Source organism: Gnatocerus cornutus, chromosome 7 (genome assembly GCF_029298725.1).
Source record: "Gnatocerus cornutus isolate USDA-ARS CGAHR chromosome 7, icGnaCorn1.1, whole genome shotgun sequence".
Taxonomy (NCBI): Eukaryota; Metazoa; Arthropoda; class Insecta; order Coleoptera; family Tenebrionidae; genus Gnatocerus; species Gnatocerus cornutus.
This window is the reverse complement of record NC_142239.1, coordinates 11,105,460-11,129,779: the sequence shown is the minus strand read 5'-3', so window position 1 is coordinate 11,129,779 and position 24,320 is coordinate 11,105,460. Positions and strand designations below refer to the sequence as shown.

General features: G+C 32.8%; 2 protein-coding genes across 2 annotated transcripts in view; one reads left to right on the top strand and one right to left on the bottom strand.

The window, feature by feature from the left end:
- Positions 1–24,320, top strand: part of LOC148170936 (uncharacterized) — a 77,253-nt gene that overhangs the window by 7,885 nt on the left and 45,048 nt on the right. The window lies entirely within an intron of this gene.
- Positions 1,876–6,430, bottom strand: LOC148170937 (juvenile hormone esterase-like). The gene is made up of 8 exons (XM_088041853.1): positions 6,321–6,430; positions 6,137–6,274; positions 5,964–6,092; positions 3,240–3,393; positions 2,490–3,193; positions 2,297–2,447; positions 2,131–2,254; positions 1,876–2,084 (listed from the first exon to the last, which is right to left on the bottom strand). The coding sequence occupies exons 1-8, from the start codon at positions 6,390–6,392 to the stop codon at positions 1,901–1,903; spliced, it is 1,656 nt and encodes a 551-aa protein (XP_087897979.1). The 5' UTR covers positions 6,393–6,430; the 3' UTR covers positions 1,876–1,900.

Sequence of the window (24,320 nt, the reverse complement as noted above, 5' to 3'; positions counted from 1 at the left end):
AATTATAGAGCAAAAGAGAAAAATTTTGGAAATTTTTATTTTGAAAGTGAACGAAAATTCCTACTTATTTTGGTTAAATTTGTAATTCCTGTAATCTTCATGCTATTGAAACTAAATTTGGGGCAAATACTATTTTAGACCCGCTTATTGATTATATTAAATTCCAAAAATATAAATAAAATAATAAAATAATTTTTATTAGAGCGAACGAAAATTCCCGACATATTTTAGTTAAATTTGTAATTTTCGTAATTTTAATGCAATTCGAACAAAATTTGGAGGCATTACTGTTTTAAATCCGCTCATTAATTGTGCCAAATTCCAAAATTATAGAGCAAAATAGAAAAATTTTAGAAATTTTTATTTTGAGAGCGAACGAAAATTCCGACTTATTCTAGTTAAATTTGTAATTTTCGTAATTTTGATGCCATTTGAACTAAATTTAGGGGGATTACTATTTTGGGTTTGCTTATTGATTGTGCCAAATTACAAAATTATAGAGCAAAAGAGAAAAAAATTTAAAATTTTTATTTTGAGAGTGAACGGGAATTTCCGACATATTTTAGTTAAATTTGTAATTTTCGTAATTTTAGTAGTGCAATTCGAACAAAATTTGGAGGCATTAGTATTTTAAAACCGCTCATTAATTGTGCCAAATGTCAAAATTATAGAGCAAAAGAGAAAAATTCTAGAAATTTTTATTTTGAGAGCGAACGAAAATTCCGACTTATTCTAGTTAAATTTGTAATTTTCGTAATTTTGATGCCATTTGAACTAAATTTGGGGGGAATTTCTATTTTAGATCTGCTCTTTAATTGTGCCAAATTACAAAATTATAGAGCAAAAGAGAAAAAAATAGAAAATTTTTATTTTGGGAGTGAACGGAAATTTTGACATTTTCTAGTTAAATTTGTAATTCTCGCAATTTTGATGCTATTTGAACTAATTATAGGTGGATTACTATTTTTGGTCTGCTTATTAATTGTGCCAAATTACAGAATTATAGAGCAAAAGAGAAAAAAATTGGAAATTTTTATTTTGAGAGCGAACGAAAATTTCCGACATATTTTAGTTAAATTTGTAATTTTCGTAATTTTAGTAGTGCAATTCGAACAAAATTTGGAGGCATTACTATTTTAAAACCGCTCATTAATTGTGCCAAATGTCAAAATTATAGAGCAAAAGAGAAAAATTTTAGAAATTTTTATTTTGGGAGCGAACGAAAATTCTGATTTATTCTAGTTAAATTTGTAATTTTCGTAATTTGGATGCTAATAGGACCAAATTTGGGGGAAAATCTATTTTAGAACCACTTAATAATTGTGCCAAATTACAAAATTCTACAGCAAAAAAGAAAAATTTTAGACGAACTAAAATTTTTGGCCTATTCTCGCGAAAATGCTTAAAACTTCTTCTAATAGTCGCAATCCGTCAAATCAAGAAGGAAAATTAAATTTAACAGATGACAGATTCATGACAGTTACTTGGAGGCATTGGCATATCATGTAGCAGCATTTCGCCATTAAAAAAAATGTATAAAGTGTGGCTTGCCTGTTTTGTGCAAAGCCTCTTTTGATTAATATTTAAAAATCACTCTGTATATGAAGAAATAAATTGATCACTCTGTATAATCCTCTCGTTCCTTAACCGAGTTATTTTCACGGTAGAACAACGCACTGCATTAGCATGCGAAACTATGCAAAAAACGCGAATACTTTGCGGCCTGCATTTTGGACTCCGCTCGCTTCTATTTTCGGCCGGATCAATTCCAGGTACATTAGTTTCTTCTAATTTTAGTGTTCTACCGTGCGATGAAAAGTTGTTGCGTCCTTGTACCTCATCCATTTAATCGGAGCGAAACTTTATTATCTCATTTATTTCTTTTAAAATTTAATTAACACTAATACGTATTAAAAGGTGGACGTCCGTATTTAGCGAAAAGCTGTCTCCAGAACTCCATTGTTTCCTCTTTGAAGTTGAACTCGACACTCAAATCAATATCGATATTCAAGTAGGGATAATCGTCTTTTTCAAATCGGGGCCACGTTACGTTTAGTAATAAATCGTCATCAGGAGTGGGATTGCTACGGTTTAACAATGACGAAAGGACAGTTTTCGTGGAAAAATTACCCGGATTTGGCGAAATTTGACCACAGACGGACCATCCGTTCTCTCATGAGCCTATCGGTGGTGTTGGATCTCCGGAGGTCGTCGCGGGCAAAGAGGTACCATAGCTCCTCAGCGTGGGAAACTCCTGAAGTTTGAGTTAGTGTCTAAAGAGTTGCGCGAGTCTTACCTTGGATGTCGTGGTCTGGGTTCATTAAAAACGCTTTCTTCCCCAAGAAGTACCCTTCGTAGGAAAACCGGTACATGAACGTGGGGGCGTGGAGGGAGTACAACCTAGCAGCCTCCAGTATCCCCCGGTTGAAAACAGTATCGCTGAAGAACTACTCCAAGTTGCGAGGAAAATTAGTCTTGGAGAGACTTACCTCCACGTACTGGTCGATTCTAGACTTGTCATCGGTGAAGTAGTGGTTCTTGATGTCGGTGCCGATGCCCCAATCCCAGTTGTTTAAACTAGAAGGGATGAAAGTATCGTCGGGGAGGATTCTAAGAAAGGGTCGAACGAACTCCACCGCCTTTTGCGCCATTGCCGACTCCTGCGAGTTAAACCCAACAATATACGGAACTTTGACGAACTCTCCTGATTTGAGCTTCTCGAAGGTGCTTTTGGTGAGGAATGCGTCTTCGTGCTCCGGCTCCAACACCGGCGCAAACGTCAAACCTTGCTCTCGTTTCATACTATCAGCCAGAAGGGTGTTAAGCGCCGCTCTCCGTAAATCCGTCGCGTTCATCCCCTTCAAATGCTGGAGGATGCTATCAGTACTGGCGAAGTAGTAGAACCCAGCGGACGTAGCGATGATGCGCGCCACGTTCAAAGGATCTCGTTGAAGAGCCCATGGACAGAGAGTAGTGCCGCTTTGGGAAATCGCCCTTTGGAACAACCCCTCGCTTTTGGGGGAGAAGAGCAAGTAGGAGACTGAGGCGGCGCCCGCGCTCTCTCCGAAGATGGTGACGCGGTTGGGGTCGCCCCCGAAGAAGGGGATGTTGGTGTGGACCCATTTTAACGCCGCTTGTTGGTCTTTCAAGCCGTAGTTACCAGGGGAGGCGAGGTCGTTCGTCGAGAAGAAACCTGAAGCGAAGCGAAGTGTAATTATTCGTGGGAATTTATCTCGTACCGAAAACATTCAGTCGGTAATTGAAATGGACCACGATCACGTCCTTCTCCAACAAATAATCGGGACCGTAGATGTTCGAGTTCGCCGCCCCCAATATGAAACCGCCTCCATAAATCCAGACCATGACAGCTTTCGGTTCGGTTTCCGACCCGAGCTATTAGAAACGCAGAATTAAAAGACGGAAGGAACGATTTGCGGAGAGTTCGTTCCCGACAGTTTACCCCCAACTTTTTTGTCCCCGGTCAATTCGTCTCCTTGAAAATTCGTCCCCCGCAAATTTGTTCCTGAAAGCTTTGTTTACATGCGCTGTAACAATAATAAGAACATCAACTGCAGGTACAAACAATAAAAATGTAATCTGTTTTTTATAATTTATTATCTGCATAGGATTTGGCAACAATTGTAGCCACCTTTAAAATTGTCTGAACCCTTTAACTGTTATAAACATATATGTACGTTTTGTCATTTTTCTCAGAAAATGCAAATGATAAGAATTTGAAATTTTTAGAACAAAAGTAAGCGGATAAGACGAATCTAATAAATAGATTCACATTTACGTGACATTTCCGGTTATGCTTATTTTAAATAGAACACCCTATATTTTATTGCATTTTTGAATTCTATATGCAAATTGAAGATGACTTTCTATATATCGTGCTATACCTAAATTGTATCATTTCTGAAATATCTCGATTTTTCAAAAAAAAATAAATTAAATTTGCATTGCCAAAAAAAATTCACAAACATTTTTGAGAGTTTTTTATTTCTATTAGACTTCAAAGGAGTAAATACGAGTATACTAAATTTGAATATTTTAACTTTAGAACTGTAGGAGTTACGAAATTTAATAGACAAATTTTGATTCTGAGTTAGTCCTGCATATGAAAAATTCTAAAATTTTTACTTCTTGTTCTAAAATTCTTTAATTTATAAGTTTATAATACTTAATAAGCATTTCCAAACTAATAAATATGCCAAATTTAATTGTTCTAACTTTAAAACTGTCAAAGTTTCGGAGTTTAAGGGATTTTAAGTCTGTTTCTACATACATACATATAAAAAAAAATCTAAAATTCTTACTTCTTGTTCTAAAATTTTATATTTTCATGCACTAAATAAGCATCTTGAAAGTAGTAAATGTGCCAAATTTGGTTGTTAGAACATTTAAACTGTCGAAGTTACATAATTTTATAGATAAATTTTTATTTTGAATTAGTCCTGCATATGAAAGATTTTTAAATTTTTATTTCTTGTTCTAAAATTCTATAATTTAATACACTTAATAAGCATCTTCAAATGAGTAAACATACCAAATTTGACTATTTTAACTTTAAAACTGTAGGAGTTACGAAATTTAATAGACAAATTTTGATTTTGAGTTAGTCCTACATATGAAAAATTCTAAAATGTTTACTTCTTGTTCTAAAATTTTATATTTTCATGCACTAAATAAGCATCTTGAAAGTAGTAAATGTGCCAAATTTGGTTGTTAGAACATTTAAACTGTCGAAGATACATAATTTTATAGATAAATGTTGATTTTGAGTTAGTCCTGCATATGAAAGATTTTCAAATTTTTATTTCTTGTTCTAAAATTCTATAATTTAATACACTTAATAAGCATCTTCAAATGAGTAAATATACCAAATTTGACTATTTTAACTTTAAAACTGTAGGAGTTACGAAATTTAATAGACAAATTTTGATTTTGAGTTAGTCCTACATATGAAAAATTCTAAAATGTTTACTTCTTGTTCTAAAATTTTATATTTAAATACACTAGATAAGCATCTTGAAAGTAGTAAATGTACCAAATTTGGTTGTTAGAACTTTTAAACTGTCGAAGTTACGAAATTTTATAGACAAATTTTGATTTTGAGTTAGTCCTGCATATGAAAAATTTGTAAATTTTTATTTCTTGTTCTAAAATTCTATAATTTAATACACTTAATAAGCATCTTCAAAGGAGGAAATATACCAAATTTGGCTATTTTAACTTTAAAACTGCAGGAGTTACGAAATTTAATAGACAAATTTTGATTTTGAGTTAGTCCTACTTATGAAAAATTCTAAAATTCTTACTTCTTGTTCTAAAATTCTATAATTTATAACAGTTAATAAGCATTTCCAAACTAGTAAATGTACCAAATTTAATTGTTCTTACTTTAAAACTGTCAAAGTTTCGGAATTTAAGCAATTTTGAGTTTGTCCTTCCTACATATAAAAAAAAATCTAAAATTCTTACTTCTTGTTCTAAAATTTTATATTTTAAGACACTAAATAAGCATCTTGAGAGTAGTAAATGTACCCAATTTGGTTGTTCGAACTTTAAAACTGTCGAAGTTACGAAATTTTATAGACAAATTTTAATTTTAAGTTAGTCCTGCATATAAAAAAATCTAAAATTCTTATTTCTTGTTTTAAAATCCCATAATTTAGTACACTTACTAAACATCTTCAAAGGAGTAAATATACCCAATTTGACTATTTTAACTTTAAAACTGTAGGAGTTACGAAATTTAACAGACAAATTTTGATTTCCTCCTTATGAAAAATTCTAAAATTCTTACTTTAATTATTATCATAGATCGCACCGGGACGAATTAAACTGGGGCAAATTGCCTTGGGGACGAAAGAACCCAGGACGAATTGACCGGGGGGCGAAGTGACGGGGGCAAACTGTTCGCATCCCGGAAGGAACAACGCCGCGCGACGCTCTCTCACCTTGGGAACGTACACGTTGAGATAGAGACAATCCTCATCTTCGTAGCCATTGGGTGGGATCTGTAAACAAGATGGAACGTCGCCGTGGGCTTCAAGGACACCGTCCCATTTCCGCGGCGGCTGTGGCGGCTGAAATTAACAGATGATTGCGAGTTTTTTTCAAGTGAAATTACTTCAAAGCGAAGCTCTCCAACAGGTGGTTCTGCATAAGGGATCCCCTCGTAAGAATAATAAGGTGAGCCGGAGTCGACGGTGTGTCTGAGTCTACCTTGGATGACTCCATCTGGTAATTGGATTTGCAAAGAGGAGTTCTGCAAGAGGAAGACGTCAAAGCGCCGGAAATATAATCGCACTTACTTGGAAGTCGTTAGGGATGAAAGTGAGACCGTTGATGGCCGTCACTAGCAAAAGAGAAACGTGTCGATGCATTGTTGGAAATAATCGTTAGCGAACGATATAAAAAATTCATAAATCTAGCCTTGACATTTCCGGGAAAGATTACCAGAGGATAATTAACGTTTTGTTGAACATAACGGTTGTGCTGATGACAAAAATAATGAACGGTGCAAGAAATGGAGATTTTCCGCACGGTTTCGACGGAATAATTGGACGCGTGTGTGGACGCCCGTCGGTTTTTGAGGGAATGTAAGAGTGAAAATTTAATGAGCGCCCAAAAACTAAAACCGGAGCGACATGAATTGTTTATAAATGTCATTTATTGCATCAGCGGGTTTGATCTGTTTTTAATTATTCAGAGTTTTCTGATTTGTTTGCTCTTGGTAAAAGCGCTGGATGTTGGCGATGACCTTTCGTGAAAAACGCTGATTGAATTTTTTGCTGCGGAATTTTCCGAAGCGGTGGGTTTTTCAGGACGTCTGTGGGAGGTTTCTGGGGGTTTTTTACTTACAACTAAATTTAAGCAACATTTGAATGCTCTTCATTAAATTATAATACTCTGCATGCGATTGGTCGCTGCCAAACAAATGAGATTAGCCTTGGCCCCAAAAACGCAATGCAAAAACTGCGCGATTAGTTGATTGGACGGCCCACTTATCTTATCACGAATTAGCGCTATTAAATGGGCGGAGCATTGAATGGGGGTCGAAAGAGAAAATCTGCCCACAATCTAAACCTGATGATTTGATGAAAATAAATTTAAAATGCGACTCTGTCATTGGTTGTCAGGAAGAGTGAGTTGCCAAGTCTCGGGATTTTTCTCGAATCTAGGGATTTTTGATGTATTGGGGAGGAAAAGGGATTTTTACAACTTTTGGGCGAATCTAGGGGAAGTTAGATGCGTGTCAGCTTTGGTTAATAGATGGCGCTACAAACAACCGTCTAGTTTTTATAGTAATTGTAAAATATAATAAAGAAACATCTGCTAATCTTCAATTGGTGACAATTTGACAATTGTGACAGTTCTTGCTTGACTTTCCCCAGGAGAATTGCTGAACGACCAATCAGACAGCCGCATTTCAAAATTGGCGCCTACTAAAAATTCGTTCAAATTTGTATTATTCTGCAAAATGATTAAAAAAAAGATGTTTTATTTATGTGTAATTTTCATAAGGTTTTCACATATCAAATTTATGGTTCTTAATGATTTTCTAAGTATTTTTAAGGTTATAGTTTAGGGAATATTGAAATTTTGATATCTCAACACTGCATGGAATTTTTCCTAATTTTCCCTCTTTCTAATAGTGACATTAAAACAAATGAATAGTAAATTTTACCAACTAAGAGCACAAGAGAAAAATTTTGAATTTTTTTATTTTTAGAGCGTGTAAAAATTTTGACATGTTCTAGTTAAATTTGTAATTCTCTTAATTTTGATGCTTTTCGGACGAAATTTGGAGCGATTACTAATTAATTACAAAATTATAGAGCAAAAGACAAAAATTTTAGAAATTTTTATTTTTAGGGCGAACAAAATTCCTATATATTCTAGTTAAATTTGTAATTGTTGTAATTTTGATGCTATTCGAATTAAATTTGGGTGTATTATTATTTTAGATCCGCTTATTAGTTGTTCTAAATTACAAAACTATAGAGTAAAAGCAAAGAATTTTGGAATTTTTTATTTCAAGAGCGAACGAAAATCCCGACATTCTGGTCAAATTTGTAATTCTCGTAATTTTGATGCAATTTGAACCAAATTTGGGGGAATTTCCACTTTTGATCCGCCTATTAATTGTGCCAAATTACAAAATTATAGAGCAAAAGAGAAAAATTTTAGGAATTTTTATTTTTCCAGCGTGCAAAAATTCCGACATTTTCTAGTTAAATTTGTAATTTTTGTAATTTTGATGCTATTTGAACCAAATTTGGGGGAATTGCTATTTTAGACCCACCTATTAATTGTGCCAAATTACAAAATTATAGAGCAAAAGAGAAAAATTTCGAGCGTGTAAAAATTTCGACATATTCTAGTTAAATTTTCAATTCTCATAATTTTTTATTGCAGAAAAAATGAGATTTGAGTTCAGAAAAGGAGGTTTTCTTTGTTTGTGATTTCCAGAATGTTTTGATGTATGAAATTCATAATATCTAGGGATTTTTTGGTTAGAATCAACAACACTGCCTGCAATTTCTGCGGAATGTCAAACAAAAACTCACATTTGTCAGATTGTCAATAAATTCTATTTTCGATATTTTCAGTGTGGATTAGCAGGTTTTGATGATAACATTTATAAAATCGATAAATTCTTTGCGGGAAAAATAACCTATAAATAGGGACGTCGCACATTTGATTTCAGCGCCATCAACTGCCAACTCATTGCATATTTGGTGGAGAAACAAAACTTAAAATAAGTATTTTCAATGTAGAATTACCTTCTGATGGTCCGTTTAGATCCATCAGGTCCGGATTCAGAGATATTTTTTAGGTTATACTGCATTTTTCCTACCAGAAATGTCAGAGCCGTCGAGAGAGGGCGCTGATGCGAGTTTTATTATGCGATCCCCCTATAGAAGGCCTTGTGATGGTTGTAGCAACAGAATTTTCGTAATTTTTCCGCCAAGCTTGATTAAAACATAAATCATGTTCTGCAACACGCTTTAAATGTTGGATAAACCGCGCACGCCACCGTTTCATTTAACGATCGAACGCTTAAATAGTTTATCATAAGAAAAAACACAACGCTTTCATGCAGAAAATGAAAATTCATGATAAATAATTTATTAAAACACGCTTTTGTTACAAAGGGGAGCAATTTAATGAGAACTACTCCAAAGATCTGTTTAGTGTATCACGCTTTAAATTTCCGACAAGAAGCATGAAATGCTAAGTGATATTCCTGTTACACGAATAAAACATACTTCCACATTCAACGTATCCGGAATTTACTCTCGTGCAGTAAAATGGACGTTTAATTTAAAATTTAAATGTATTCGGATAGTGGAAAGAATTGAAATTCTTTTATCGAATTACGCTTGATTTGTATAGTACGTCGACCGGGCTTATTGCTAACTTCATTTCGTAGAATCGGCGTCTATTTTAATTAGTTCGGTAGAATGGGAGAATGAGAACTAAAAAGCTGCCGTCACCATTATCGAAAGAAACAACAATAAACGACAAAAACTAAAGTTTCAGCCGCTTTCAAAGTTTCCTCCAAGTTTCAGCAGCGAACGTCGATACACGACCGGAATGAAAGGTGAGACTGCGTCATCTGTTGAACATGTTTAACACTTGTCTAGAAATTGAATAAAAGAGCTCAATTTTGATCTGTGTTTGATTCCAACGATCTCTGGTAAAAATTCGGCTGGCAAATCCTGATAACGCCGCCACCGAATCGTTTCACACGGTTAATTTGCCCCCGCGTCAGTTACAAAGCATTCCATACAAAGCTGCTAAATTGGCTAACCTGCTGTATGATTGAGTGCCAAATGTATTTGAGCATCACGTGGATGTAGCAGATAATCAATTCAGTGCAGAGCTTCGTTCCATCATCCTCTGTGATATATGATGACAGTTTGATACAAAATACAGATAAACACCGATAAAAATGATTCATCACCTCCTCCTGTATGTTATTCAGATGAGGCGAATCCTCCGCTTTTTTCCTAGGGTATTTATCCGGGGTCAGGATGCATTTAACCAATCTCTTCTCCGGTTTAATGGTTTTCCGATAATATCTACTAGGTCAAAGTTGTTAGCTGCTCTTTGTCTTCAACTTTCGTCATCGAGATTGGGATCGGAGACAAAAAACCGACCGATAATGGCGGATGACTGCTTCGGATTGTTAACATCATCATTCATCGGATCATTCTGGACACGTACTCTGTTATAATAGAGGCCTAAGTAGAACATTATTGAAATGCTAAACAACGTAGCGAGGGAGGCGTCGGTTCGACCCTACTCGATGATCTCTGGGGACATGAAACGGAGCTCACGCTCAAACACGCATTCAAATAAGCCGCAGGACTGTTCTGGACACGGCTGCACCCATTTTCACGAAGGGAATGTAGTTAGGTTTTTAAATTCGCATTTTTCCCGCCACAAAAAACACCACAAGTTAGATGCGACTTTATCGATCCGGTAGGACTATTTGCGATTTTTGACAGTTCTCGCGAGATTTGAAAGTGACGCTCATGCAATTTTGTGGTGTTTTTTGCGAAAATACCGTTGAAATGTGTGAAATCGAAAGCTTAAGAACGTCACGGAGGAGTGAGAGTCACAGATTTGAGGTAAGTTTCGTTTTTCACTGAAATTTCTTTGATCTTCGCAAATTCTGTCTTGACAATTTTCCGGCAGATTTAAAGGAATTGAGCTCAAATGACGACCTAAGGGGTGATTTTATTACCTTTGACACGTTTTTCCGCGGTTTTTACGTGTCGTTTGTGAAAATAACGCAATTTTTGTCAAGTTGGGGAAATTAGAGCTCTACCGGATCGATAAAGTTGTGCGGTGATCATAGGGTGTTTTGTTGATTGGTTGGCAGCCCAATTTTGGTTGTCCACTCTTGTCATAAAACGCACAACATCAATTTATTTCCTTATCCTTTTGAAGAATAACAGAATAATAAAATCTGTTCTGAAATTGCAATGAACGTATATTGAGATTAGTGTTTTTTCCTATTCTGTTTTGTAGGTAGCGCACAGAAATATTTGCTGACAAGTGTATTTTCGGCTGCTAAATCTTTGCTTTGATTCTCGATCCACGTTGGAAATAAAGAGAATTTTTAATAATTTTGTAGGAAAGTATGTCTCATTTTGTATTACCTTTGAATTTCAGTATTAACATTTCTCCTTTTTCGTTCAAAGCGGGCGAAATTCATTATGGAATAATGCTCGTTTTCTTGAAGTAATAAAGAGATTGAGACACAAGGGGCTCAACAGAAGGAGTTGGTTTGTACATATTTTCGAGATATATTATTTATTGTAGCGGCATGGTGGATGCGCCATCTATTTTGGTCGATATCTTGCTGATTTACCGAACCATCTTAAAGTATTGATGCTCATTTTACGCAGAATTTCGCGTAGAATCCAAAAATGACTGAGTTATGAGCGATCAAAATTTCGAATTTTGGATTTTAAGTTTTAAAAATTTCAAAGCTCGATATCTCCGAAACCAAAAAATATTCTGAGAAACGGTTTGCGCCATCGTTTTTCTCGTCTCATTCTACTTAAGAGTAAGCTCTCAAAAGTCGAAAATTCGATGGTCAATTTTTTGGGCAAGAAAAATTTGCGACTCAATCGATGAAAAATTTTCAATTTTTCGTCCTTCGATCGCCCCTGAGGTATGGCCAGTCAATCGATTTCGAGCTCTTCTTTCAAATGATATACAGGTTGATTTTTTAAAAACGGCAGGCGTTGTAGAATTTTTATTTATGAACCGATTTCAAAAATTTTAAAAACAATTTAAATGGTTTTTAATTTCCTATAAACTGATGATTTTAAAAATTTTCTAAATGTCTTAGTATATTTTGGGCGATACTCAACTTTCTTATTTTAAATTGACACCCATAAATTTTTTTTTCATAATTTAGAAGATATTAATTTTCTTGATTCAGAAATGTGTAATATGTTCTACTTTTACAAAAAATATTTAAAAAAAAAATATCAAAAATGAAAAAATTTAGGCAATAAAAGTTAATAAAATCTAGGTGCGTGGTGTCAAATAACACAATATCGTAATTGTAATGTCAAAAAGCAGCAAATAACAGAAAGAACAAGTTTTCTTTCAACAAGATGGGGCTACACCTTAAAATGCACAATGCATTTCTCGTAGGTGTCAATTGTGCAATAAAAAAAAATGGGATGGCGTTTTAACAGTATTTTAATTAAATTAGATAGTTGTTTTTTCTGATTTGTAATTATTATTGTCTTTTGTTATTAATAATTATTTGCTGCTTTTTGACATTACAATAACAGCATTCTTTTATTTGACACCATGCACCTAGATTTTATTAACTTTTATTGCTTATTTTTTTCAATTTTGATATATTTTTTTTAATTTTTTTGGTAAAAGTAGAATTTATTACACATTTCTGAATCAAGAAAATTAATATCTTCCAAATTATGAAAAAAAAAATATGGGTTCCAATTTAAAAGTTGAGTATCGCCCAAAAGATACTTACGGGTCGATTTCAAGTCACTGCGTTAACACAAATTTGCAACCGTTGCCAAGGTATGAGCAATGTGATTGGCGTTGCTATGTTGCAAATGGGATTTGCAGTAACGCAAGTCACACTTGAAATCAACCCCTAAGACATTTAGAAAAATTTTAAAATCATCAGTTTATAGTAAATTAAAAACCATTTAATTTGTTTTTTAAATTTTTGAAATCGGTTCATAGATAAAATTCTACAACGCCTGCCATTTTTAAAAAATCACCCTGTATAATTCAATAATACTAAACGCAGTTTTTACCCCAAAACTGTCTCTTGAAAATGACCCTAAAATCACCCTCTGGAAATGTAATTCGGTCGATATCTCGGTTATTTGGTGAGGAAATTTGAGCTGGATGGGCTCATTTTACGCAGAATTTCGCGCTGTATCTAAAACCATGTTTGTTTCTCTCGTCGGTCAAAATATAACCGAATTAGAGGCGTTTGAAGTTCCGGGATGTTGCCAGAGGGCCAAAATTTTGAAGCTCCAGAAACGATTTTGCTCGATATCTCCGGATTTAAGCCAAATAAAAAGAAACAGTTTTCAAAAACGTTTTTCTAGCGATTTTTTAGCTTAGAATCCGGTCTAACATATCCACAATTTTCAGTTCGATAGAAAGAAGCGATTTGCGTCATAGTTTTCCTCGCACTGTTGCTAAGAATCTAGCCTTACATTTTGATTGCTCCAATTTTGGCCCCCCCTAATTAAAAGCGATTGTCCGTGGTAAACTCGCGAAATTACAGCGTTACGTAACAGTAAATTCAAGAAGTTTGAGTTAATTTGTCGTTGAAAAATGGTGAATGCGCCGGTTCAAAGTGGGATTGTCGCCGTGTATAGGTATGATTGTGAATCAAAGAGTGGAATAACGAGTAAAAGTTCAGCTTTTAAAAGCATGCTTCCACTACGTTATGAAACCCGGCTAAGGCATTCATCACAATTATTGCAATGGAATTTTACACAGCGTATATGCATTTTTGGGGGCTGTGATTAAACCAATTTTTCAGACTCGGAGACGGGGGTACAATGGCGGATGGCGCCATGTTGCCTCGCTATAACATAATGAGGCACTTGTCATCGTGAGAAGGGATAAAGGATGGGGAAAGGTAGGATAAGGATAATTTGCTTGCAAGAAAGTGACACAAATTCAAGGATCCCGAGGAACTCAGTTTCAGCTCAGAAAGGGACATGTCTTGTTAAGAATTAATTGAATTCCATAAAAAAGCTTTGAGCCAATATAGTAAAACATCGCTGTAAGGAAATTTCAAAAAGAATTTATTCCGGTTAACGTTCATTTCAATCAAGCGTACAAGATAAACGTGCCTCAAATTTGCATTGCCAGCCAGCAATGTGAGTCAATAAAAGACACGTGCTTTTATTTTTCAAGGATATGAAAGCAACTAGTTCAAAGGATAGACGGAAAAATGCACAAGGGAGCTTTTGACCCGGCGCCTTCACCAAAATAAAACCACCATACGGTATTTATTCTCATTTTTAACACGTTCAACTCTTCACTTTACATCTCTTTAACTCGAGTACTCTGTCTTTTATTGTCTTATCCACAGTTTTACTTAAACAAAATTAGAGCAATAAACACAAAAATTGCGAAATTTTTACGCCATTCGTCAAATGAATGAAAATTTCTAAAATTGGTCTCTTGCGCTTTAGAGTTTTGTTGTTTGGGACAGTTAACAAGTTAGATAAGAAGAGTAACGTCCACAAATTTTATGATTTTTGAGCGAAAATTAACAAAATTAGAGCAATTAACACAAAATTTTCAAAATTTTTACTTCGACCCTCAAATAAAAATTTCTAGAATTTGTTTTTTGCGCTCTAGAATTTTGTAATTTGCAACACTTGACAAGTTGGTTAAGAAGATCCTCCACAAACTTTATTGTTCTTGAGCAAAAAGTAACAAAATTAGAGCAATTAACACAAAAATTTTAAAATTTCTACTTCGTCCTTCAAATGAAAATTTTTAAAGTTGTCTCTTGCGCTCTAGAATTTTGAAACTTCGCACAGTTAATAAGTTAGTTAAGAAGAGTAACTTCCACAAATTTCATTTTTCTAAAACGAAAATTAACAAAATTAGAGCAATATAAACGAAATTTTCGAATTTTCTGCTTCGTTCCTTAAAGGAAAATTTCTAAAATTTGTCTTTTCCACTCTAGAATTTTGTAATTTTGTACGGCTAATAAGCTACTTCAGAAGAGTAACCTCCTTAAATTTTATTATTTTTATGTAATCATTTAGAAATTTAGAGCAATAAACACAAAATTAGCGAAATTTATACTTTCGTTCTCAAATAAAAATTTCTGAAATTTGTCTCTTGCGCTCTAGAATTTTGTAATTTGGCACAGTTAATAAGTTAGTTAAAAAGAGTAACCTCTACAAATTTTATTGTTTTAAACCGAAAACTAACAAAATTAGAGCAATAAACAAAAAAAATCTAAATTTCTAGTTTGTCTCTAAAATAAAAATTTCTAAAATTTGTCTTCTGCGCTTTAGAATTTTCTAATTTGGTTCAGTAAATGAGTTAGTAAAGAAAAGTAATCTCCATAAATGCCATTGTTTTAAACCAAAAATTAACAAAATTAGAGCAGTAAACACAAATTTTTCGAAATTTTTACATTGTCCCTCGAATAAAAATTTCTGAAATTTGTCTCTTGTGCTCTAGGATATTGTAATTTAGTACAGTTAACAAGTTAGATAAAAAGAATAACCTCCACAAATTTTATTGTTATTGAGCGAAAATTAACAAAATTAGAGCAATAAACAAAAAAATTTAAATTTCTAGTTTGTCTCTAAAATAGAAATTTCTAAAATTTGTCTTCTGCGCTTTAGAATTTTCTAATTTGGTTCAGTCAATGAGTTAGTAAAGAAAAGTAATCTCCATAAATGCCATTGTTTTAAACCAAAAACTAACAAAATTAGAGCAGTAAACACAAAATTTTCGAAATTTTCACTTTGTCCCTCGAATAAAAATTTCTGAAATTTGTCTCTTGTGCTCTAGGATATTGTAATTTAGTACAGTTAACAAGTTAGTTAAGAAGAATAACCTCCACAAATTTTATTGTTATTGAGCGAAAATTAACAAAATTAGAGCAATAAACAAAAAAAATCTAAATTTCTAGTTTGTCTCTAAAATAAAAATTTCTAAAATTTGTCTTCTGCGCTTTAGAATTTTCTAATTTGGTTCAGTCAATGAGTTAGTAAAGAAAAGTAATCTCCATAAATGTCATTGTTTTAAACCAAAAATTGACAAAATTAGAGCAGTAAACACAAAATTTTCGAAATTTTTACTTTGTCCCTCGAATAAAAATTTCTGAAATTTGTCTCTTGTGCTCTAGGATATTGTAATTTAGTACAGTTAACAAGTTAGTTAAGAAGAATAACCTCCACAAATTTTATTGTTATTGAGCGAAAATTAACAAAATTAGAGCAATAAACAAAAAAATTTAAATTTCTAGTTTGTCTCTAAAATAAAAATTTCTAAAATTTGTCTTCTGCGCTTTAGAATTTTCTAATTTGGTTCAGTCAATGAGTTAGTAAAGAAAAGTAATCTCCATAAATGTCATTGTTTTAAACCAAAAATTAACAAAATTAGAGCAGTAAACACAAATTTTTCGAAATTTTTACATTGTCCCTCGAATAAAAATTTCTGAAATTTGTCTCTTGTGCTCTAGGATATTGTAATTTAGTACAGTTAACAAGTTAGTTAAAAAGAATAACCTCCACAAATTTTATTGTTATTGAGCGAAAATTAACAAAATTAGAGCAATAAACAAAAAAATTTAAATTTCTAGTTTGTCTCTAAAATAAAAATTTCTAAAATTTGTCTTCTGCGCTTTAGAATTTTCTAATTTGGTTCAGTCAATGAGTTAGTAAAGAAAAGTAATCTCCATAAATGCCATTGTTTTAAACCAAAAACTAACAAAATTAGAGCAGTAAACACAAAATTTTCGAAATTTTCACTTTTGTCCCTCGAATAAAAATTTCTGAAATTTGTCTCTTGTGCTCTAGGATATTGTAATTTAGTACAGTTAACAAGTTAGTTAAGAAGAATAACCTCCACAAATTTTATTGTTATTGAGCGAAAATTAACAAAATTAGAGCAATAAACAAAAAAAATCTAAATTTCTAGTTTGTCTCTAAAATAAAAATTTCTAAAATTTGTCTTCTGCGCTTTAGAATTTTCTAATTTGGTTCAGTCAATGAGTTAGTAAAGAAAAGTAATCTCCATAAATGTCATTGTTTTAAACCAAAAATTAACAAAATTAGAGCAGTAAACACAAATTTTTCGAAATTTTTACATTGTCCCTCGAATAAAAATTTCTGAAATTTGTCTCTTGTGCTCTAGGATATTGTAATTTAGTACAGTTAACAAGTTAGTTAAAAAGAATAACCTCCACAAATTTTATTGTTATTGAGCGAAAATTAACAAAATTAGAGCAATAAACAAAAAAATTTAAATTTCTAGTTTGTCTCTAAAATAAAAATTTCTAAAATTTGTCTTCTGCGCTTTAGAATTTTCTAATTTGGTTCAGTCAATGAGTTAGTAAAGAAAAGTAATCTCCATAAATGCCATTGTTTTAAACCAAAAACTAACAAAATTAGAGCAGTAAACACAAAATTTTCGAAATTTTCACTTTGTCCCTCGAATAAAAATTTCTGAAATTTGTCTCTTGTGCTCTAGGATATTGTAATTTAGTACAGTTAACAAGTTAGTTAAGAAGAATAACCTCCACAAATTTTATTGTTATTGAGCGAAAATTAACAAAATTAGAGCAATAAACAAAAAAAATCTAAATTTCTAGTTTGTCTCTAAAATGAAAATTTCTAAAATTTGTCTTCTGCGCTTTAGAATTTTCTAATTTGGTTCAGTCAATGAGTTAGTAAAGAAGAGTAACCTCCATAAATGTCATTGTTCTAAACCATAAATTAACAAAATTAGAGCAGTAAACACAAAATTTTCGAAATTTACACTTTGTCCCTCAAATAAAAATTTCTGAAATTTGTCTCTTGTGCTCTAGGATATTGTAATTTAGTACAGTTAACAAGTTAGTTAAGAAGAATAACCTCCACAAATTTTATTGTTATTGAGCGAAAATTAACAAAATTAGAGCAATAAACAAAAAAAATCGAAATTTCTAGTTTGTCTCTAAAATAAAAATTTCTAAAATTTGTCTTCTGCGCTCTAGAATTTTCTAATTTGGTTCAGTCAATGAGTTAGTGAAGAAGAGTAACCTCCATAAATGTCATTGTTCTAAACCAAAAATTAACAAAATTAGAGCAATAAACACAAAATTTTCGAAATTTCCATTTTGTTCCTCAAATAAAAATTTCTGAAATTTGTCTTTTACGCTCTAGAATTTTGTAATTTAGCAGAGTTAATAAGTTAGTTAAGAGAAGTAATTTCCACAAATTTCATTCATAAACCGAAAATTAACAAAATTAGAGCAGTAAACATAAAATTTTCGAAATTTCCACTTTGTCTCTCAAATAAAAATTACTGAAATTTGTCTCTTGCGGTCTAGAATTTTAAAATTTCGCACAGTTATTAATTTAGTTAGGAAAAGTAATCTCCACAAATTTTATTGTTCTTGAGCAAAAATTAAGAAAATTAAAGCAATAAACACAAAGTTTGCGAAATTTCTTCTTCGTCCCTCAAATAAAAATTTCTAAAATTTGTTTCCTGGCTATAGAATTTTGTAATTTGGTGCAGTTGTCAAGTTAGTTAAGAAGAGTAACCTCCACAAATTTTAATGTTTTAAACAGAAAATTAACCAAATTGAAGCAGTAAACACAAAATTTTAGAAATTTTTAATTTGTCCCTCAAATAAAAATTAACTGTGAAAAAATATAAAATTCTAGAGCGCAAGAGTCAAATTTTAGAAATATTTATTTGAGGAAGTAAAAATTTGTAAAATTTTCTATTTATTGCTCCAATTTTGTTAATTTTCGCTTAGTAATAATAAAATTTGCTTTTTAATTAATGTATTAACTATACCAAATTACAAAATTTTAGAGTGCAAGAGACAAATTATAGAATTTTTGGTTATTAACAAAGTAGAAATTTCGAAAACGAAAATAGCACAAACTTTAAAAATTCCAGCTCAAACTAGCACAAAATTGTGGCGTATGTTTAAACTGATGCTCAACCTTGACGCACCCATAGCATTCAAAACAAATTTCTTTAAACCGGCGATTACGTGGGCGGCGGTCCCGCCGCCGGATTAGCAAAAATGGCCATAAAAACCATCAAACTAAACCGCATGTGAAACAACACCTGAGGTTGTAAGCTCTCATGGAGCTTTATTAAAAGCGATATCAGTTGGCACGGAGCTTAAGTATAATACCAACAGTAGTCCTCGTTAGTTACGGTCATTATCAGGACTTTATCGCACACCGGATAAGAAGAATTGCAGCGTGTGACCAGAACAGATGACCCACCACAGTAATGGGATTTTTTAACTAGGTCGCTAATACCGCAGATCTCTGAGGAAGCGATTACGTTGCTGAAACGGTGTGTTAAATGCGACTCCACCCTCCAACGAACATGCTAATTACTTCCGAGTTAGTCTCGGTAAGATTTATCGTTGCTGTTTTATATTAATTTAGTTAATAGATCCGCAAGAACGAACGAACAAATGAGGGGGTTTTATGCGAACTTGGGAAATCCAGTTGGGCTGAAAATTGAATTAGCCTGAATAGTTGAGGTGTTAAACTGTGGCAAAGATAATAAAAGAGAGGACACTCGAGTTAAAGAGATGTAAAGTGAAGAGTTGGACGTGTTAAAAATGGGAATAAATAATACCGTATGGTGGTTTTATTTTGGTGGAGGCGCCGGGTCAAAAGCTCCCTTGTGCATTTTTACGTTCGTTCATTGAACGAGTTGCTTTATAGATAAAATTTGTGGAGGTTACTCTCCTTAACTTACTTACTAACTCTGCTAAATTACGAAATTCTAAAGCGTAAAAGACAAATTTTAGAAATTTTTATTTGAGAGACGAAGTAGTTGTGTTTGTTGCTCTAATTTTGTTAATTTTTAGTAATTAAAAAGAGTATATACAGGGTCCGGCAACACTCGTGTCCACCCCCAAAATCGTCTTTAATGTTAAAGTTACAATTTTGAAAATTTGCATACGGTTATAGTTGACAAAGTTCTAGAAGCTGACGCAAAAATTTCTTTTTTATCACGGTTTGGTTGGCGTCGCGACGCCTAAGAAGTATAATTTTTAGCGATTTTTGAGTTTTTGCGGAAATATTCGCGAATTCAATTTTTTTCAACACAACTGTGATAGAAATATCTGAGTTTTTATTTTAAATCGAATGCAAATTGTGTTTAAAATTGACGAAAAAAACGTAGTTTTATCAAGTTAGTTTTCAAAATTATGACAGCACAGCGGCAAACTACGTTTACACCAAGATTTCACAAGTCACTTCATTCACTCTTATAAAGGTTAATTTTGATTAACACGGGCATGTTGCACTTTATGGACACCAGAAATCGTTAATTAACATCGACAAAGCGACAATTTCACCAAGTAAGACTTTTGTTACAATCTAAAGCGAGCCAAAGGATAGATGTCATTTGTGACACAAGATGCTGACAGATGGGTGTAAACGTAGTTTCCAACTTTGACGTAATGAAATTGGAAACTAACTTGATAAAACAGCATTTTTTTCTCAAATTTTAAAGACAATTTGCATTGAATCTAAAATAACAACTGAGATATTTTTAACATACTTATATTAAAAAAAAAATAAGGGTTGATATCACAAACCCTTGCAATAACTAAAAATTACATTTTTAAGGCGGCGCGACGCCAAAACTATCAGTGATAAAAAACAAATTTTTGCGTCAGTTTCTAGAGCTTTGTCAACTGTGAGCGTATGCAAATTTTTAAAATTTTATCTTTAAAATTAAAGACGATTTTGGGGGTGGACACAAGTGTTGCCGGACCCTGTATACGTTTTGCCATTTTTCTTAGAAAATGCAAATGATAAGAATTTGAAATTTTAGGGACAAAAGTAAGCGGATAAGAGAAATCGATTCACATTTACGTGACACTTTCGGTTATGCCGGAAGTGGCAGTCAACTTGCTTATTTTATATAGAACACCCTATATTTTATTGCATTTTTGAATTCTATATGCAAATTGAAGATGACTTTCTATATATCGTGCTATACCTAAATGGTATTCCTGAAATATCTCAATTTTTCAAAAAAAAAATAAAATTTGCATTACAAAAAAAAAATGTTTCCAAAAAACATTTTTAAGAATTTTTTATTTATATTACACTACCAAATTTATTTATAAAAAATCCACATAAAATTTAATAGTTACCATTTCAAAGCATGCATAAAAAAATTGGAAACAAAAGAGTAAAAACACTTCTTTTTTTCATATTTTTAGTAGGAAATAAGTGTCCGATACATCAAGTTAACGCAAAATTTTATTGTACGTTTACAACAGTTAAAGGGTTAAACAGAAAATTAACAAAATGAGAGTAATAAACACAAAATTTTAGAAATTGTTACTTCGTCCCCCAAATGAAAATTTCTAAAGTTTATCTTTTGAGCTCTAGAATTTTGTAATTTGTCACAGTTAATAAGTTAGTTAAAACAAGTAACCTCCACAAATTTTATTTTTCTAGAACAGGAATTGACAAAATTAGAGCAATAAACAGAAAATTTTCGAAAATTTTACTTCGTCCCTCAAATATTTTTTTTTTAAATTTGTCTCTTGCGCTCTACAATTTTGATGATTGACACAGATAATGAGTTAGTTAAGAAGAGTATCCTCCACAAATTTTATTGTTCTTGAATAAAAATTAACAAAATTAGAGCAATTAACACAAAATTTGCGAATTTTCCATTTCGTTTTTCAAATAAAATTTTTAAAACTTTGTCTCTCGCGCTCTAAAATTATGTAATTTAGCACAGTGAGGAAGTTAGTTATGAAGAGTAACTTTCACAAATTTTATTATTCTTGGGGAAAAATTAATAAAATTAGAGCATTAAATAGAAAATTTTTGGAATTTTCACTCCGTCCCTTAAATAAAAATTTCTAAAATTTGTCTCTTGCGCTCTAGATTTTTTTGAATTTGGCTCAGTTTATAAGTTAGTTAAGAAGAGAAACTTCCACAATTTTTATTGTTCTTGAGCGAAAATTAACAAAATTAGAACAATTAACACGAAATTTGCGAATTTTCCACTTCGTGTCTTAAATAAAAAATTTCTAAAATATATCTCTCGCGCTCAATTTGTCACAGTTAAGAAGTTAGTTAAGAAGAGTAACCTCCACAAATTTTATTATTCTTCAGCAAGAATTAACAAAATTAGAGCAATAATTCAAAACATTTTCACTTTGTTGCTCAAATGAAATTTTTTAACATGGTTTCTTGCGCTCTACAATTTTAGTATTGGGCACAATTAACAAGTTAGTTAAAAAGAGTAATTTCTACAATTTTTATTACTTTTGAGCTAAAATTAGCAAATTTAGAGTAATTAACACAAAATTTTCGAAATTACCACTTCCTCTCTCAAATATATTTTTTTAAAATTTGTTTTTTGCCCTCTAGAATGTTCTAATTTAGCACAGTTAATAGGTTAGTTAAGGAGAGTGACCGCCACAAATTTGATTGTTCTTGAGCGAAAATTAACAAAATTAGAGCAATTAACACAAAATTTGCGAATTTTTCATTTCGTTCATTAAATAAAAATTTCTAAAATTTGTCTCTCGCGCTCTAAAATGTTGTAATTTAGCACAGTTAAGTAGTTAGTTAAGAAGAGAAACCTCCACAAATTTTATTATTCTTAAGCAAAAATTAACAAAATTATAATATAAATAGAAAATTTTTGAAATTTTTACTTCGTGCTTCAAATAAAAATTTCTAAAACTTATCTATTGCGCTCTAGAATTTTGTAATTTGGTACAGGTAATAAGTTAGTTAAGAAGAGTTACGTCTACAAATATTATTGGTTTTGAGCAAAAATTGACAAAATTAGATTAATACCCGGCGCATCCACCATTTTTATCCCAGCGACTTGCCATTATGTTACATTGCCAACGCAGTTCCAAATTTCGAAGCCTTTCCAGACGCAAACAAAATTCGCGGTTAATTTTGTGTAAAATTTTCCTCGCTCGATGGAACTTTATTAGTCTCCGTAAAAGAAAACGCTCATGCTCTCAAGTCGATATACTTAAACGTAAAAGTATGAAGCTAACACAAATAAACTTCGTTCCCACACCCCACCTACTTAAATTATCGCATTCTCTTTGCCCTTTTTCGTGAACTTTCATATTCAATATTAAAATGGTTTGTGATAAAGTTTTATCACGTGATATTTTAGGGAAAAAATCATTTGTGCGTTGATATTGGCTGTTCTTCTTTTTATGAGCTTCGCAAGGGATGATATGATTTTAATTAAAGTGATGTAAATCAAATATTTAACAATTTGAGACGGGCAGAATGGACTCGGCTTGTGTACTTCGCCCCTGGCCGCAATCCTGAGTACACCGAAACTTTCAGTTCTCTCAAGAAATTTTTAGGTATTTGCGGTGATGCCAACTGAACTAACCGCACCAGACGCCATGACAGTCTCTATAGAGCCGTCCAACTCAGTATTTGTTATATTGATTAGTACACCAAACAGTCTGTCGACTATTTGCTTTGCTTCCCAAAACACGAACTAATGTTAGCATCTGATCGAGAGAGCTGAGGTTGTGTTAGACTAGTTAATGCAAAATAGTATCGAATAACAACGCCCCCGCGTTTTATAATCGAGTAAATTTGAACGTATCAATAAATCCGGAAGTGATTTATTATGCAGCATACCCACCAATTCAATATAAATTTTAACAATTTATGGTCTCTGCGGCGGCCATTTTTCAACATATATCACATCACACGAATGCACAATGCGGGGAAGTACACACTGTGAAAAAAGCACAATCGCGATCTCGCCTCCTTTAATTTTATAAAACTGTTTTCTCCGCAAGTCGAGCGAGACATGTCAGATTTTCAAAAGCCCTCGGGGATTCTACCTCGTGTCATTTCGTTCCCTTGCCGCCCAAGGGTAAGAACATACAAAATTCAACCCCTCGATACACCCTGTCAGTTTTCTCGAGCTCGCTGCTGGATTTAGTTATGGAGAACAAGAGGGGGCGAGAAATTGCATCATCATTGTAGATTTGTGACGGTGGCGGAGGAGTTATGAATAAAATTACAGAGGGAGGAAAAGTAAAAAGTTTGCAACCAAACATGCGAAATTGATAGTTTGCGCAAAGCCAATTCTTTTACTGTGTGCAAACCACAGCGCTCATTTCCTGGACAAATAGAACCAACAATATAGAAGCTTTGTATTGTCCTGAATAGCAGCGGGACACAAAGGGACAATTACATAACAAAATTCAGCATTGTTGCGTCGGTTTTAAACAAAACTAGTTTTTAGCTTTCGTCGCATGTTCGATGCTCTCTGACACGATAAATAATCGGAGGATGGCGTGTTTACAAATTGGCTCAAGACGTTCCTCGGGATGCGTAGGGAAAAAACACACCGTCTGACGTGTACAAATTCCAGACGTAAATAAATCGGAGTTGATATTTGCCTTATGCAAATGGAGAGCCGTAAGTAAAACCGAGTGCCGACATCAATCAAAACGGAATAAACATGTTTGCTGAAAGTCACGTCGGAGCAAAGCTCGCTCATTGAAATCGTTACTTCTGGAATTGGTGAACACG